This window comes from Myotis myotis, unplaced genomic scaffold, assembly GCF_014108235.1.
Source record: "Myotis myotis isolate mMyoMyo1 unplaced genomic scaffold, mMyoMyo1.p scaffold_m19_p_10, whole genome shotgun sequence".
In the NCBI taxonomy this organism is placed as follows: domain Eukaryota; kingdom Metazoa; phylum Chordata; class Mammalia; order Chiroptera; family Vespertilionidae; genus Myotis; species Myotis myotis.
In genome coordinates, this window is record NW_023416314.1 from 78664834 (window position 1) to 78679312 (window position 14479).

General features: G+C 59.8%; 1 protein-coding gene across 2 annotated transcripts; it reads left to right on the top strand.

The window, feature by feature from the left end:
• Positions 1-585: 585 nt before the first annotated feature.
• On the top strand, positions 586-14397 carry MAP3K11 (mitogen-activated protein kinase kinase kinase 11). 2 transcript variants are annotated; one of them, XM_036326659.1, is made up of 10 exons: positions 586-1912; positions 6283-6463; positions 6630-6778; positions 6869-7044; positions 7157-7400; positions 7889-8002; positions 8666-8801; positions 8894-8985; positions 11912-12316; positions 13532-14397. In XM_036326659.1, exons 1-10 carry the CDS (start codon positions 1177-1179, stop codon positions 13867-13869), a joined length of 2571 nt encoding a protein of 856 aa, XP_036182552.1. In that variant the 5' UTR covers positions 586-1176; the 3' UTR covers positions 13870-14397. The 2 variants fall into 2 exon arrangements, with proteins under 2 accessions (XP_036182552.1, XP_036182553.1); XM_036326660.1 differs by lacking the exon at positions 11912-12316.
• Positions 14398-14479: the final 82 nt, after the last annotated feature.

A 14479-nucleotide genomic window follows, 5' to 3' on the forward strand; every position in this document is an offset into this window, starting at 1 on the left:
TCAGAGCTCAGATTTGGAGTGCAGAGAGCGACACTCCAGAACAGGCGGGAATAGTCGAAACAGGATAGCGTCGTTTTTCTTAAAGTGACAGGCTCAAGGCAATTGGGGTCAACACTGTGGCTGAGGGCGACTTAACTATTCTGACTCCAATCGCTGCCTAAGTTCAGGACAGGTCTCGGGTTTCTGCCTACTTGGGAAGAGGCATGAAGAAGCGAACTGCTTCGCTGGTGAGGGGAAGAGGAGCGCCTTAGACAACCCGCTGCAAGAATTTGAAGTGCAGCCAGTTCTGTCCTCCTCCAATTTCCCCCACCCCCGCCCCACTAGCTCTGCAAAGCTGGTCCCCATTTCAGATGCGAGAATGAGGCGCGGAGAGGATGGGTCACAACTTGGGAGCCGAGACCAGACTCGGGTTTACGCCACTTCCAAGCCAGGATCTTAGCTGACGCTGATGCAGAGGGCGGGGGTGGCCCATCCTCATCAGAGACAACCTCGGCCGGGGCCGGGGCTGCCCTGCCCTCCTTCCGTCTTCTGCACCGCGACCGGGAACTCGCCTGCTTGGTCTCCCGCAGCCTCCGGTTCGGGAGCGGTGCTACCCGCTCGCGTCATCTGATGCTGTTTCCTGCAGGAGGGAGAAGAGCGGAAAAAAGTGAAACTCCACCCTCCACCTCTGCCTCCCGCCCCCGGGGCCAAAGTACAAAGGGAGGAGGAAGAAGGGAACGGGGGTTGGAGCCATCGGGCCGAGGGAGCTGGGCCAGGAAGGGGCAGCTCGGCCCAACTAGGGACGCTCCAGCCACCCCGGCGCGAAAAGACCCAACCGGAGCCCGGGCGCTGCCCCTGGCCGGCGCCGCCTTACACTTGGCGGGTGCTGGAGCCAGGCTCCCGGGACTGCGGAGGGACGCCAGGCCCTTCTGAGCTGGCAATGGTGAGACGCCAGAGACCCCGGGGTCCCACCCCCCGAGCCTGACCACATTGGCCTGGCTGGCCCTCCTCGGAAAGCCCGAGATGCGGCGGGCCAGGAGGCGACACTCCTGGCTCCCCAGAGAGGCGTGGGTCTGGGGCTGAGGGCCAGGGCCCGCATGCCCGGGTTCCGGGACTAGGGCCTCCGCAGCCAGCAGGGGTGGAGACCCGGGGCACCCAGGGAAGGTCCCCCACCGGCCCCAACGCCCGCTCCCAGCCATGGAGCCCTTGAAGAACCTCTTCCTCAAGAGCCCGCTGGGTTCATGGAACGGCGGTGGCAGTGGGGGCGGCGGTGGCAGCGGCGGAAGCTGGCCAGAGGGGTCCCCGAAAGCAGCGGCTTATGCCAACCCTGTGTGGACAGCCTTGTTTGACTACGAGCCCAATGGGCAGGACGAGCTGGCCCTGCGGAAGGGTGACCGTGTGGAGGTGCTGTCCCGGGATGCAGCTATCTCCGGCGACGAGGGCTGGTGGGCGGGCCAGGTAGGCGGCCAGGTAGGCATCTTTCCGTCCAACTATGTGTCTCGGGGCGGCCCGCCCCCCTGTGAGGTGGCCAGCTTCCAGGAGCTGCGGCTGGAGGAGGTGATCGGCATTGGTGGCTTCGGCAAGGTGTACCGTGGGAGCTGGCGAGGTGAGCTGGTGGCTGTGAAGGCAGCTCGGCAGGACCCCGACGAGGACATCAGTGTGACGGCTGAGAGTGTGCGCCAGGAGGCCCGGCTCTTCGCCATGCTGGCACACCCCAACATCATTGCCCTCAAGGCGGTGTGCCTGGAGGAGCCCAACCTGTGCCTGGTGATGGAGTACGCAGCTGGTGGTCCCCTCAGCCGTGCCCTGGCTGGGCGGCGTGTACCCCCCCACGTGCTGGTCAACTGGGCTGTGCAGATCGCCCGGGGGATGCACTACCTGCATTGTGAGGCCCTGGTGCCCGTCATCCACCGAGACCTCAAGTCCAACAACAGTGAGTTTGGGGGAGCAGGGTTGGAGGGTGGCATGGCCCAAGTGCACACATACTGCCAACTCTAGCTGAACCTACTGGGGCTACCTGGCCTCTGAAAGGTACTGGCTCCCAGCCCTCTCCCAGGATGGCCTCTGTGGCACTAGAGGCAGGATCTCTTGCCCAAGGGGAGTCCCAGTTGACTGGGATGCCCACTGCCCCCAAAGCAGGAGTACCAGGCACCGGAGTCTTTCATGCCCCAGCCGCAGAAGTTCTTGGCCCCAGCTTACAGAAGCTAAAAAATTGGGATCGCTCAGGTGGGCCCTAAGGATCCTGCCTAAGGATGGCCACCTCAAGGTAGCAGGACACTGGATGCTGGCACTCACCTTCCTGTCCCCTAAAATTCACACCTGTGCTGCTGGCTGTCTCCTCTCCCCTCCTCTTGTGATGGGCAGGTACTCTAGAACAGAGTCTCCGAGGGGAAAGCCTGGTGGTCGTGGGCTGGAATTCTGGTCCCCCCCCCCCCCCCCCCGGCTGCATGACCTCTAGGTGGTTATTTCAACTCAGAGCCTCAATTTCAGACTCTGTAAAAAGGGAGTAACGGGGCGGGGAAAATGGCTTAACAGTCTTGGCAAGCCCTGGTGTCTGATGCCAGCACACAGTAGGTCCTCAGTCGTGAGTGTGGATATTTGGAGATTGGCTCACCAACGGGGCCTCGCCTAGAATCAGCCCTTGGGGTGGGTGTGGTGGGACGAGGCCTCCATCCTCAGCCATTTGGGATTGCACACTGCTCAGCAGGGACCCAAAACAAGGAGGGACAAGTTCAGAGCGCTTCCTCCAGCAGACAAGCTTCGCACAGGCCAAAAGCAGTCAGCGTTCAGGGAGGCACCCAATTGGATGTCCGGCAGGGCCTGACAAGAGCAAAGGCCAGGAGGCAGTACCCAGCACAGTAGTGGGGGGACACAGGCTGGGCCTGGGGAGGCCGGGTGTAGGCTACAGAGCAAAAGGAAGTGCAGGAGGGGCCAGTGGGATTACTGGAGAGGCATGGGCAGCTCTTGCAGGGGGAGCTGTATATTTTGAGCCTCCTGGGCTGGGCTGACCATGGACAAGGGACCTGGAGGGAGAACGCCAGGACCCAGTGATATCCAAGCCCTGGCCAGGGCCAGAAGGGGCCAGGGGATGTCTGCCAGCCACCCACCCCCTCCTGTCATCTGTAGCAGGGGGCAGTTTCCACCTCTCAGCCTCACTTCTGGGTTCTAGCCATCTAGGACCCCCCACTCCCTGCCCAGCCTGAGGGGGATTCCCCGAAGGCCCCAGGGGGAGGGGACTCCATCTTCTGTTTTTCCTCCAGTTTTCTTTCCAGAAAAAATGGAACAATAGCCCAGGCCCCTGCTCCCCACCCTCCCCACCGCTTCCTGCGTTTCCTGCTGCCCCTGAGCCAGCTTCCTGCCCCTGCTCCAGCCTCTGCTCCCTCCCCAGTCCAGCTGCCTACAGGGGAGGAAAGAGCTGGGGGTGGGGGGCTTGTGGGAGAGGAAGGAGCCAGGGATTGCACCCCCACTCCCCTCCAGTCCCCCTGCTTCTCTCCCAGAGTCTGGGTGGTGGTTAAGGGCAGGCGGGGTGCCCTCAGCCTCCCTAGCCTGGCCTCCCACCTTGCAGACCCCAGTCCTAGGCCTGAGGTACTGTCTGCGGGATTGGGGCGGGGGAGTCCCTGGACTGGACTGGGGGGGCGCAGGCAGGAAACAATGGCGTGATTTTCCTGGACAATGGGGGCCTTGTGAGGAAGCCTGGCGGGGAGTGGAGGGGGAATTCTCCAGGCCCACGAGTCACAGGACTGACCAGCCAGCCCGGCCTGGGGCTGACCTCCCCCAATTCTCCCCCGAAGGACCCCCCCAGTTGGAGACCTGCGCCAGGCCCCCAGAAAGGAGAAGTAGAGACCATGGGAGGGAAGCGGAAGAGGTGTGAGCGGCCTAGGCGGCTCCCGAGCCCCACAGAGGCCAGCCTGGGAGGGGGCTGGGGCCAGGGAGCCCTCAGGGGACACTGAGAGGGGGCTCCCTAGCTCTCGCTCTTCCAGATGGCCCCTGACCACCCCATTCCCAAGGTCTACACCAGACATCAGAAGAGCAGCTTGGGTTGGGACAAATTCAAAGCACTTGGGGAAAAACAGGAGATGCAGGGGAGAGGACGAGACACTGAAGCTGTCAGGTCCAGCTGGGGGGGGGGGGGGGGCAGAAAGGCCACCCATACAAAGAAGTCCCGAGACTTTGGGTGAGTTATCTGGGTCTCAGATTAGCTGGCTGAAAAGGAGCGGCTGGCCTCCGGCCTGAGATACTGGTACAGCAAGTGCTTCGCTCGTCCAAGAGGTCTCACATGTGGCTAGAGACACAGCCAGGAAGCAGCCAGGGTTGGTCTGCGAGAGGATGGGTGGGTCCTGGCACCAGAGGAGACAGGAGTCCCTTCCCAACCCTGGCACACAGACCCCTTTGGCTGGTCCCACCCCAGCCACCTGCCCCCAGCCTGTTGCAGTTCTTGGGAATGAGCTCCTATAGGGTTTCCTAAAAGGTCCAGTTCTGAGCCTCCAGCAGCCAAGCCAGAGTAAGTTGTGATGGAGGATGGAGAAGAGAGAGTCTACAGAGAGATGTTAGCGAGTGGCAGAGTCTTTAGCACAACTGGCGTCCAGCATGCTCATGCCGATGTCAGACCCGGTGCTGAGGCTTTAGAAAGTGGGATCTCATGCCCACCCTCTGAGGTGGCTTTTGTTATCACCCCCGGCTTTATTAACTGTTCAGGACTCAGCCCCAGTCGGGCTCAGAGGAGAGGGGAGATTGTAGGACCATCTTCTGAATTAGGAGAATTGGCAAGAAGATTTGCCGGGCCTGGTGGATGATGCCGGTGGTTGTTGAGGGCCGGTGGACATCAGGTAGGCCAGCTGATGGGTAGCTGAATTGACTTCTGGCCTAGAGGTCCAAGTATGGGAGATGCCAAGGGGTGGCTGGCACCCGGGAGAGCCAGAACAGTCTGGGAGCAGTGGGCAGAGGTTTAGGAGAGGCCGGGCTCTGAGGAACACCTGCATGGAAAGGGCTGAGGGCAGGGGAGGCCCTGAAGGAAACACAAGCAGTCAGAGGCCCCAGGAGTCAAGGACCTTGGGGAAGGGTTGGGGAGCAGTGCCAGATGCCCCCACAAGGCCCAGAGAGCTTGGCCAGAATCAGGATCAGTTGTGGCTTTAGGCCTGGAAAAGTGAGTACCCTGGTTCTGCCACCTCTTCTGAGAAGTCTTCTCTGACTCACTGGGCTGTGTTAGGTGCTGGGGCCCGCCCCTGACCGAGTGACACGCTGGTGCTCCACCCCCAGTACCCTGTGCTGCCCCCATTATGATGCTGTCACCTGGGCAGGAGGGCTGAGGTGTGCTCTGGAGTGACCCATATTCAGAAATGTCGTTTCTGAATGTCACTTCTCTGCAGTGCAGTTTTCTACAACCAGAAAGGGAGAGAGGCCCTTTCAGACCCTGGATGATTCTGTTGCTTTGTCCTCTCAAACTCCTCTCATTTGAGCCATGTTTTTCCTGATGAGAGGTTTGCAAGTTGCTGCTTCTCTCTGTGCAGATACGGTGGCCCCATTTGGGTCAAAGCCATGAGCCCCTGCCAAGTCTAACCATCCACTCCTACATTTATCCCAAGCTCCTCCTTTCTGGGCAAGAACCATCATCTTCTCAGACCCCTCCCTTTCCCTCCACATCCAGCTGCGTTAGTAGTTATCTTTTGGAGTCTCGCTCCCGTGGGAGTGGCTGCACTGGCCACGCTGCGATATGGGCACCGGGGGTCTGTGGTGCCTGTTGGGCTTCCTTTCTCACCAAAGGGCTGCCTCCTGCTCCCCACCCCAAGGGAGGTTCTGATCCACACTCCTGCTTTAGCAAAATGGCCAGACACGGGTTTCTCTTGAAATTAAGGCCATCAAGGCTAAGAGGCTGCTACATTGCTAGTTTCTATTCAATGCAGCATTAGGAGAAAGTTATAGGCCTGGCTTTGGAACCTCACAGACTAGATTGGAATCTCTGTTTAATTTGCTTATGACCTTAGCCAAGTCATGTCCTTGCTCAGTTTCTTCATCTGTAAAATGGGGATAATGATGTCTACCTCACAACATTTTTGTGTGTGACTGCTAGAACTGAGTGTAAAATGCCTGGCTTATAGTAGCCCCTCTGGAAACATTTCTCAGTATTGTTATTTTTGTCTGATTCCATCCCAGCCCCAGCAGCAAGCTCTCCTTCCTGGGCAAGATCACCTGCATGCCCCCAGCACCCAGCTACATGTGTGTCAGAGGAGTTAGCTCCCAGCTCCTCCCTGGTCCCTCCCACCTGAGCCTGCAGCAACCACAGTCCTGCCTCTCTCTCTTCCCCAGTTCTGCTGCTGCAGCCCATTGAGGGTGACGACATGGAGCACAAGACCCTGAAGATCACTGACTTCGGCCTGGCCCGAGAGTGGCACAAAACCACACAAATGAGTGCCGCCGGCACCTATGCCTGGATGGCGCCCGAGGTCATCAAGGCTTCCACCTTCTCCAAGGGCAGCGATGTCTGGAGGTGCGGCCTGGAGGGAGGCTGGACGGGGTAGATGTGGCTGCCAAAATCTAGGGCTGGGCAGACAGGTGGAGCTCAGGGGGAGGGGCTCAAGCCATTCAGTTCCTGGTTGCTTTGGGGTGAAATGGCAATGAGTAGAGGAGAGGACACACCCTTCTCTCTCCCACAGCTTTGGGGTGCTGTTGTGGGAATTGCTGACTGGAGAGGTGCCCTACCGTGGCATCGACTGCCTTGCTGTAGCCTACGGAGTGGCTGTTAACAAGCTCACACTGCCCATCCCATCCACCTGCCCCGAGCCCTTCGCACAGCTCATGGCCGGTAAGGGGATGGTGCGGGAGGGTGAGGGACAGAGCTCCTCCACCCGCAGACCTCTTCTTACTCTGTCCCCTCTCCATCCTGTGTCCCCAGATTGTTGGGCGCAGGACCCCCACCGCAGGCCCGACTTCGCCTCCATCCTGCAGCAGCTGGAGGCGCTGGAGGCCCAGGTCCTGCGGGAAATGCCGCGGGACTCCTTCCATTCCATGCAGGAAGGCTGGAAGCGTGAGATCCAAGGCCTTTTCGATGAGCTGCGGGCCAAGGAAAAGGTGGGAGGAGTCAGGGTCCCGGGGTTGGAAGGAGACACTCGGGCCTCCTTCGGGCAGAGAGTTGGGGCGGGCGCCAGGACTGACCCCACCGTCTCCACTGTCCCGGACACAGGAACTACTGAGCCGCGAGGAGGAGCTGACCCGCGCGGCGCGTGAGCAGCGCTCCCAGGCCGAGCAGCTGCGGCGGCGCGAACACCTGCTGGCTCAGTGGGAGCTGGAGGTGTTCGAGCGCGAGCTGACGCTGCTGTTGCAGCAGGTGGACCGCGAGCGCCCGCACGTGCGCCGCCGCCGCGGCACCTTCAAGCGCAGCAAGCTCCGCGCGCGCGACGGCGGCGAGCGCATCAGTATGCCACTCGGTAAGGGGCGGGCCCGCGCGCCGCCCGCCATTGGCTGCGCGGGCGGGGGGCGGGGCCAGGCCTTCGCGCTGATTGATTCGGGGAGTCAGTGGGTGGGCCCGCGAGCTGACGGCTGGTCGGGGTTGGGACTCGGCGTGTTTGTGGGCGGGTTCTGGCGGGGACATTTGCATGTCGGCCTGAGAGTGGCTGCAACGGGGAAGGGGCGGGGACCCTGGAAGTTCTGGGAAGGCCGAGGGGCGGGGCGGGGCGGCGGCGGCCGCTGGGAATCGGGCTCCGGCGCTCTCCTCCGGATGCTGGGGTCCGGGCGGGCGGTCCGCTATCCTTACCGAGAGCCCAGGGCCCCGGAGGGCAGTAAGCTGGCCCCAGCCACATCCCCATCGTGCCAGGCCCGGTCCCCGCGCTGCCTACGAGCCGGCCCAGGGCCCCTGCAGGTTGGGACCTTGGCTCTCCTTCACCACGAACTGGCCCTGCTTCCTTCCCAAACCCAGACTTCAAACACCGAATCACTGTGCAGGCCTCGCCCGGCCTGGACCGGAGGAGAAACGTGTTCGAGGTCGGAGCTGGGGACTCGCCCACCTTTCCCCGGTTTCGGGCCATCCAGTGTAAGAAGCCTCACCTCCCTCTGCCCTTGCCCCACCTCTTACCTTTCTGTCCAACCTTCTCCTCGGCCCCAGTCTCCCTTCGCTATCAGTCTAGACTGGTACCTTCGCGTTCCCCCAGCAGCATTCATTTTACTACCTTGTAAAACGTCAAACAGTTGTAGGATACTAGTATTTTCCAATTTTATGAGTCCTCGTTTTTCTAAGTGTCTTGCTAATATTGACTTAATTCCTCACAATAACTTTGTGAGGGAGCTGTCCTTATTAAGTTTTATAAATTAGGAAAGTGAGAAAAGTAACTTGCCTAACATTACACAGCTAATAACAGTGCAGAATTCAAACCCAGGTGGATTTCTGCCGTGTCTGTACTAACTACTAAACAGCAAATTAACTACTAAACAGCAAATTAACTACTAAACAGCAAATGCCCGCTGAAGGACTAGATGAGATTGTCCCCCCCCTGCTCCCTACCCCAGGACCCAAACCCACCTAGGAAGCCCCAATTCTGTTAAGTTCTCTGTGGCCCAAAGCCCACCCAGGGATGGATTGGAGCCCAGCCCGCTGCCATCCTAGCATGCTGCCTCTGGAGCCTGATTCTCGCGATGCCAGAGCACAGGGTCCGAGCTCTTGGCCTCAGCTCAGACTCTGCTGGTTTTCCCGCCACAGTGGAGCCTGCAGAACCAGGCCAGGCATGGGGCCGCCAGTCCCCCCGACGCCAGGAGGACTCAAGCAATGGAGAACGCCGAGCATGCTGGGCCTGGGGTCCCAGTTCCCCCAAGCCTGGGGAAGCCCAGAATGGGAGGTGAGTGCCTGAGTGCCCCCAACTCCAGTATTCTCTGCCTTCCAACGGTCCTGGACTCACAAAGCACAACTCCCTTCCCCTCCTGTAACCAGGAGAAGGTCCCGCATGGACGAAGCCACCTGGTACCTGGATTCAGATGACTCATCCCCCTTAGGATCTCCGTCCACACCCCCAACACTCAATGGTGAGTGGCCTTGTTGGCCCCCAGAAGACTTTTTGCTGCACTCTTTCTGCGGGTACTGTGGGGAGACGACCAGAAGCCAGCAGGCACAGCAAAGCCAGCCCTAGAACCCAGTTCTGAACTGTAGGCCCACAACTGAGCTGGATGAAGCCAACCTCAGGGAGCCCAGAGTCTGAGAGGGCTCTTTCCTGGCCCCAAGGCAGTCACTATGCCTTCGGCAGGCTCTAGGGAGGGAAGGAAGATAGAATGGTTACCTGAAAGGACATCACCTGCCCCCGCCCAGCTACGGGCTGAGCGCTGGGTTACCCTAGCGCAGTGGTCGGCAAACTGCGGCTCGCGAGCCACATGCGGCTCTTTGGCCCCTTGAGTGTGGCTCTTCCACAAAATACCACGTGCGGGCGCGCACGAACAGTGCGATTGAAACTTCGTGGCCCATGTGCAGAAGTCAGTATTTTGTGGAAGAGCCACAGTCAAGGGGCCAAAGAGCCGCATGTGGCTCGCGAGCCGCAGTTTGCCGACCACTGCCCTAGCGCAAGCCGCACTCCAGTCGCCCACAAGAGTACAGGACCTTAACCTCCCAGCCCCCTGCAAGAACTTCTTTCCACTCCAATTCAGTTCATTTCCGACACTGTTTGCCTGGAGTTAGTTACCTGGACCCCATGGGTTAAGGGCTCAGTCCCTCAAGACTGCCCCCACTTCAGATGCCAGTGCGGGCTGTCACCTGTGTGTCTGACCTACTGGCTATAACTGGAGATCCCCACAAGCCCTCCTCAGGTTTGATCATTTGCTAGAGCATCTCACAGAACTCGGGAAAACTTTACTTACTAGATTACCAGTTTATTATAAAGGATACAGATCAAGAAGAACCAGATGAAAGATGCGGAGGGCAAGGGGTATGGGAAGGAGCGTGGGCACCAACACCCTCTCTGCATGCACCACTTTCCCAGCATCCAGATGTGTTCAGGAAGTTCTCCAAGCCCCTCCAGCTGGGGTTTTTATAGAGGCTTCATTAAGTGGATATGATGGATTGATGAACTCATTGGTGATTGAACTCAATCTCCAGCCCCTCCCCTCCCTGGAAAGTTCCAGCTCTAATGATGTGGCTGGTTCCTCTGGCGACCAGACCCCTATCCCTAAGGGCTTTCCCAACGTCACCCCGTTAATATGAACTCAGGTGTGGTCAGCGGGGCTTGTTCTGAATTTTAAAAGGTGCTCCTTTCACCTTTGTCACTCTATCACTTAGAGAATTCCCGGGGTTTTAGGAGCTCTGTGCCTGGAATGAGAGGAAGACCAAGTATATATTTCTTATTACAAATCACAATACCAGCTTCCCAGAGGAGGCGACATCTGAGCTGGGTCTTGATGGGTGGGGAAGGTGTGCTGGGCAGAGGGAATGTGTGTGCGCAGACGTGGGGCTCACCTGACCTGAGCAAAAGGAAGTCGGGCTGGACTCAGAGCAGAGTTGAGAGCCAGGCAGTGACAGGAGAGCACTAGGCCTGCACCTCCTGGGTCTGTGAAGCCCAGTGCAGCCCTGACAATGGAAGTTTGTCAGTAGAAGTTTGTCGAATGAATGAGTGAGCAAAGCTGGAAAAGTAAGCAGGCGCCAGTGAAGGAAGAGCCTGAAAATGGTGGGGAGTTTTTATGCAGAGACCTGTCTTCAGAGGCAGAGAGACTGGGTCAGGGTTGTGGCTGAGAACAGGGACCCCCACTCCCCAAAAACAACAACAACAAAGAAACAAGTTCTGATTCAAAGTAGAAGCTCATTTTCTCCCAGTTTTAGTTCTTTCTCTCGATGCCCCGCCCAGTGCTCCGCTCCAGGCAGGCCCACTCTACGTTTGGCCCAAGGAGACAGGGAAGGGGGAGGGGGAAGGCTGGGGAGGGCTTTGAAGGCCCAGCCAAGGAGCATGGACTTTCTTCTCTTGGCAGTGGAGAGCCATGGCAGGTTCTAGAGCAGCCGTGGGCAAACTACGGCCCGATCCGGCCCGTTTGAAATGAATAAAACTAAAAAAAAAAAAGACCGTACCCTTTTATGTAATGATGTTTACTTTGAATTTATATTAGTTCCTACAAACACTCCATCCATGCTTTTGTTCCGGCCTCCGGTCCAGTTTAAGAACCCATTGTGGCCCTCGAGTCAAAAAGTTTGCCCACCCCTGTTCTAGAGCCAAGGAGGACCGGACAAGATTGGGGTTTGACAGGCTCCTAGGCCCACAATAGGACGCAGATGTCCTGAAATCAGAGCAGAAAGGTTGGAAAGTGGTGGAGAGCAAAGGCTCCGTTGCCCCTGCCTAGAGTGAGGCCTGCTCCGCCCCCTCCTGGCTGTGCAGCCTTAGACAAGCCCTTGACCTCTCTGATCCTGGGACTCTTGAGGAATGAGATCGGCCAGCGTCATTCCCTAAATCATTCAGCTGGGGGCTGGCACAAGCAACAACCTCGCTGAGCCCGTTTCCTCGTTTCGGGAACAGGGACAGTGATGTGTGCATTGGAGTTCACCTGCTGCCCCAGATAAGCTACCACTGAAGGGGGACAGGCAGGCAGAAGGGCCAGGCTCTGCCCATCCAGGAAGAATGTGGGCACAGGGCTCAGGCCCTAATCCTGTCCTGGGGGCCCTGCAGGTGCTCCTGGCTGGCCTTTGAGGATCTGGCCAATGCTTGCCTCCTGGTGACCCCTCTTCCTCCCCCCACCCCCCATCTCTGCTCCAGGGCACGGAGCTGCCTCCCAGGCTTTGCCCCTGCTGCTTCTTTGGCCTGCACTGCCTCCCCCCACCCCCCACCCCCACTTCTTGAAAGACTTGGATGTGTGCGAGGGGGGAGGCACGATGGGCGGGGTCAGGGAAGATGTTAACTCGGACCTCATACCAGGGCCGATGAGGGATACCAGAGCACCCCACCTGAAGGTCCCCTAACCTCTGCCCCACCCTCACCACCAGGTAACCCCCCAAGGCCGAGCCCAGAGCCAGAGGAGCCCCGGCGGCCAGCCCCGGCTGAACGCAGCAGCGGCTCTGGGACCCCCAAGCTGATCCAGCGTGCACTGCTGCGCGGCACTGCCCTGCTCGCCTCACTGGGCCTCGGCCGCGACCTGCAGCCGCCTGGGGGCCAGGGCCGAGAGCGTGGGGAGCCCCAGCCAACGCCCCCCACCCTGTCTCCCACCCAGCCCCCTTCCCCACTCCCCTCCCGGCTCATCCGCTCTTCCCCCAAGACGCCCCAAGCCCCCATTTCTCGGTTGAGCCCCGACGCCCCAGGCCCACCCACCCCCGCGCCCCTGCTGCTGGAGCTGGGTGTCCCTGCAGGTCAGCCGTCGGCCAAGAGTCCCAGACGCGAGGAAGGGAGGCGTGGTGAGTGGCCCAGTGCAGGCCTCCTGCCTGGTGATGGGGAGGGGAGGAAGGGCTGGTGGGGGCATGCAGGGCAGTAGGGCCAGGCCCACTTCTCCGCTGGTCCCCACACCTGGGTGCTGGACCCCACACCTGAGCGCTGGTCCCCACACCTGAGTGCTGGACCCCACACCTGAGCGCTGGTCCCCACACCTGGGCGCTGGTCCCCACACCTGAGCGCTGGTCCCCACACCTGGGCGCTGGGCCCCACACCTGAGTGCTGGACCCCATACCTGAGCGCTGGTCCCCACACCTGGGCGCTGGTCCCCACACCTGAGTGCTGGACCCCACACCTGAGCGCTGGGCCCCACACCTGGGCGCTGGGCCCCACACCTGGGCGCTGGGCCCCACACCTGGGCGCTGGGCCCCACACCTGGGCGCTGGGCCCCACACCTGGGCGCTGGGCACGCTTGAAAGGAACTGAATTCTGAGTTCAGCCACCAGTGGGCAGGAGTGGAGCAGGGCCCGCCAGGCTAGTTGAGAAATAATAGAAGGAATAATGACAACAGTGATGGCAGACGCCTGCTCGTTGCCTGCTGGTGCGGGCACTGTTTCTAGTGCTTTACAGAGATTGCTGCAATTACTGTAGGAACCCTGTGAACCAGCTACTCTTGTTAGACCCATTTTTATTTTTTTTTATTTTTATTTTTTTTATTTATTCATTTTTTTAAAGCAATAGCTTTCTTTTTTTAACATATATTTTATTGATTTTTTACAGAGAGGAAGGGAGAGAGATAGAGAGTTAGAAACATCGATGAGAGAGAAACATCGATCAGCTGCCTCCTGCACATCCCCCACTGGGGAAGTGCCTGCAACCCAGGTACATGCCCTTGACCGGAATCGAACCTGGGACCTTTCAGTCCGCAGGCCGACGCTCTATCCACTGAGCCAAACCGGCTTTGGCTAGGCCCATTTTTAAAAGAGGAAATTGAAGGCACAGGGAGAGCCAGAGACTTGCGGCTCCCACTGCCAAGCAGTGGAGCTGGGATCCAAGCCCAGGCCTGTCTGCTCTAGAGGCCCGGCTCCCACCCACCACGTTATAGACAGATGCTCTGGGGAGCAAAAGGGGCCATGACGTGAGGAGTCGAGTAGCTCGCTGTGCAGATGGGAAAACAGGCCTCCTGGGACCCCCAAGAGTAGGTGCTGCCTGACCCTGTGCTCTTCTCCCACTCGTCACAGGAAGCACTGTTTCACCCCCGCCAGGGATATCCCGCTCTGCTCCTGGCACCCCGGGCACCCCACGCTCCCCGCCCCTGGGCCTCATCAGCCGACCTCGGCCCTCACCCCTTCGCAGCCGCATTGACCCGTGGAGCTTCGTGTCAGCTGGACCACGGCCTTCGCCCCTGCCCTCGCCACAGCCTGCGCCCCGCCGGGCGCCCTGGACCTTGTTCCCAGACTCAGACCCCTTCTGGGACTCTCCACCTGCCAACCCCTTCCGGGGGCGGCCTCAGGACTGCAGGGCGCAGACCAAAGACATGGGTGCCCAGGCCCCGTGGATGCCGGAGGCAGGGCCGTGAGTGGACCAGCTGCTCCCCACGCTCCAGCTGCCCCAGAGGAGCCACAGCATACACTGGAACAGGAGCCGGGCCAGCCGCTGACGCTGCCTTGGCTTCCCCCAGGGACCCCGCCCCCTTTGGGGGTCAGGAACACTACACTGCACAGGAAGCCTTCACACTGGATGGGGGGCCTGCACCCCCCGCATACCTGCAACCTGTGGGTCCCCTGACTTACCTGCCCCACTGGGGCTGACACTGTACCCAGCTGGTTAGGAGGACCATAGCCTGTCTCAGGGAATTGCCCCCAGGGGGAGCGCAGGGAGGAGGGGAGGTGCGAGGGAGAGGGGCCGGCCTCAGCTGTCACCAGCACTTTTGACCAAGTCCTGCTACTGTGGCCCCTGCCCCAGGGCTTAGTGCCTGAACCCCCCTGCCCTGGGGGTCATCTAGGGCCAGGGTTCTCTAGGTGCCTTCCTGCTGCCCCGGCCAGGGTTGGGGCCTCGGCCTCAGGATCCAATGAAGCCAAATAAACTCCCCAAGCTATCTCTCCAAGCACAGCCTGTCACCTTTCTTGGAAGTAACCAGGGATCCAACCCATCACACGATGCTGGTGACTTCCTGCCCCCAACAAACG